Genomic DNA, 1,702 nt, shown 5'->3' with positions numbered 1-1,702 from the left:
AATTTACTCGGTTTAAATGCAAACCTCGAGTGTAATTCGGCAGGACAATTTAACGAACAAGAAATTCACCAAACTAGTCAATTATTGACAGACGTCAAACTAGTCATATGGAAAAGGATAATGCGATAATTGGTGCGAAAATGAATAAGTGAAAAAACCACTAGTGCATTTGTCGCTGGAAAAGTTGCAGGTAACTTTTGCCGCTGTCAAAGTGACAATTTCACTGCGGCTTATGCGATTTTTTATACATGAGTTGAATTGTCGCTGTAATTGAGCGATAATTGCACACCTCATATGGCATTTATGACATATGAGGGAAATATTCCATAAAAGTAAAGCAGAAATTAAAATATATATATATATTACAGCCTTAATGAGCAGATCGGCGAAATTTTATCTTGAAATGGACATAACCAGCAAGTACTCTTAATGGCAAAAAAATTCGCCTAAATCGCATTAGATGAATAATATTCTTGAATTACGGAGAAAATGTCAAATCAGCTAACTACAAAAGCACCCTGGAAATTGAAATAATTATTGCACTCTTCATGCGCTGCACGCGAATTTCCACTTCCAACTGGGTATGACAAGAGGGTTCTGTAAGTATACTAGATGTTAAATTCCACATGTATTGTATTTTTTAATATTAGGATGTCGCTCGGAACTATTTTAGAAATCAGATCAGACATTCTAAGGAGGCAAATGCGATGAAGAACAGTGGTAGGTCAAACTGAGGAGTAGTTGCAGCTAATTATACGGTATTAATGGCCTGCAGGGCTTTTGTCAAGAAAATTTACCCTTAATTTGAAAGATAAAGGAATAATGGGATTGCACCACAAAATTATTATTATTTTTGATTATTTCTTGTGTTCCTGCTGTAGAGGCGACTCTTCTGATGTTTTCTATGGTGCAGTCGTCGATTTGTTGGTATACCGACTGGCGCACGTGTTCTTTGACGGTGGTGTTTGCGAGATCAGCTCTTAGCGTGTCGTTTCTTATAAACCATGGTAATTTGGTGCTGCTTCTATTCTTCTCTCGTTGGTAGCTGACACGCAGCATCGCCTTGATTCCCATAATTCGCCCCGGTTCCTTCTCCACTTCTTGGTTGTCCTCATCTATGGTTGGGTGTAGAGTGAACACTTGTTGCAGAGTTGAGGCGAAGAATTCTGATGGCAGCCCACTCTTCATTGTCCCTCCTTATGGGCTGCCTGCGTGCCCGGCCGGAGGTATGGTTTTCGGTATTGCTCCGGTTTTGTGAGGTTTAGTGGTGGTTACGGGCTCTCTTGAAAATTTGACGATAGCTGGTGTAATATGTTAGGTCACTGGATCCTGCAGCTTAGCCACGCGCCGTTTTTGGTGGACGTTTTCTTGTAGCTGGCCATTTTCTCTCATCCTTTATCATCGGAGGAGGATGTCGTTTCACCTGCCGGTGGCGAGAAGTGGGACGTGTGGTTTATCGTGGACACGTTGTTATTTGTCCAATTCTGCCGCGTATGCGGAGCATCTTCTGAAGCTTTGGGCAATTCGCAGTTTTATTTTGGCACGGCGGACACATCGGAGCGAGTATCCGCTGGAATGCCCTAAACGTTAGCACTTGAAGTACCGCGGGAATTCCTTCATAGATCTGAACGCTTCTACTTTAACGCCATCCGTGATGTTGTACATAGGGCTGGATCCGGCCAGGTTCGGGATTGTGGCGAGG

General features: G+C 42.4%; 1 protein-coding gene across 1 annotated transcript in view; it reads right to left on the bottom strand.

The window, feature by feature from the left end:
* The window catches only part of LOC116159880, a 2,128-nt gene extending 940 nt beyond the window's left edge, over window positions 1–1,188 (bottom strand). The window contains exon 1 of the mRNA XM_031472971.1: window positions 934–1,188. Within this exon, the coding sequence (XP_031328831.1) occupies window positions 934–1,188 (255 nt within the window). The remainder of the gene's footprint in view (window positions 1–933) is intronic.
* Between the last annotated feature and the right edge of the window lie 514 nt (window positions 1,189–1,702).

The sequence above is a fragment of the Photinus pyralis genome, unplaced genomic scaffold (assembly GCF_008802855.1).
Source record: "Photinus pyralis isolate 1611_PpyrPB1 unplaced genomic scaffold, Ppyr1.3 Ppyr1.4_LG1, whole genome shotgun sequence".
Classification (NCBI taxonomy): domain Eukaryota; kingdom Metazoa; phylum Arthropoda; class Insecta; order Coleoptera; family Lampyridae; genus Photinus; species Photinus pyralis.
Note: the sequence above shows the minus strand (reverse complement) of the source record. Positions and strands in the feature narration are given on the sequence as shown.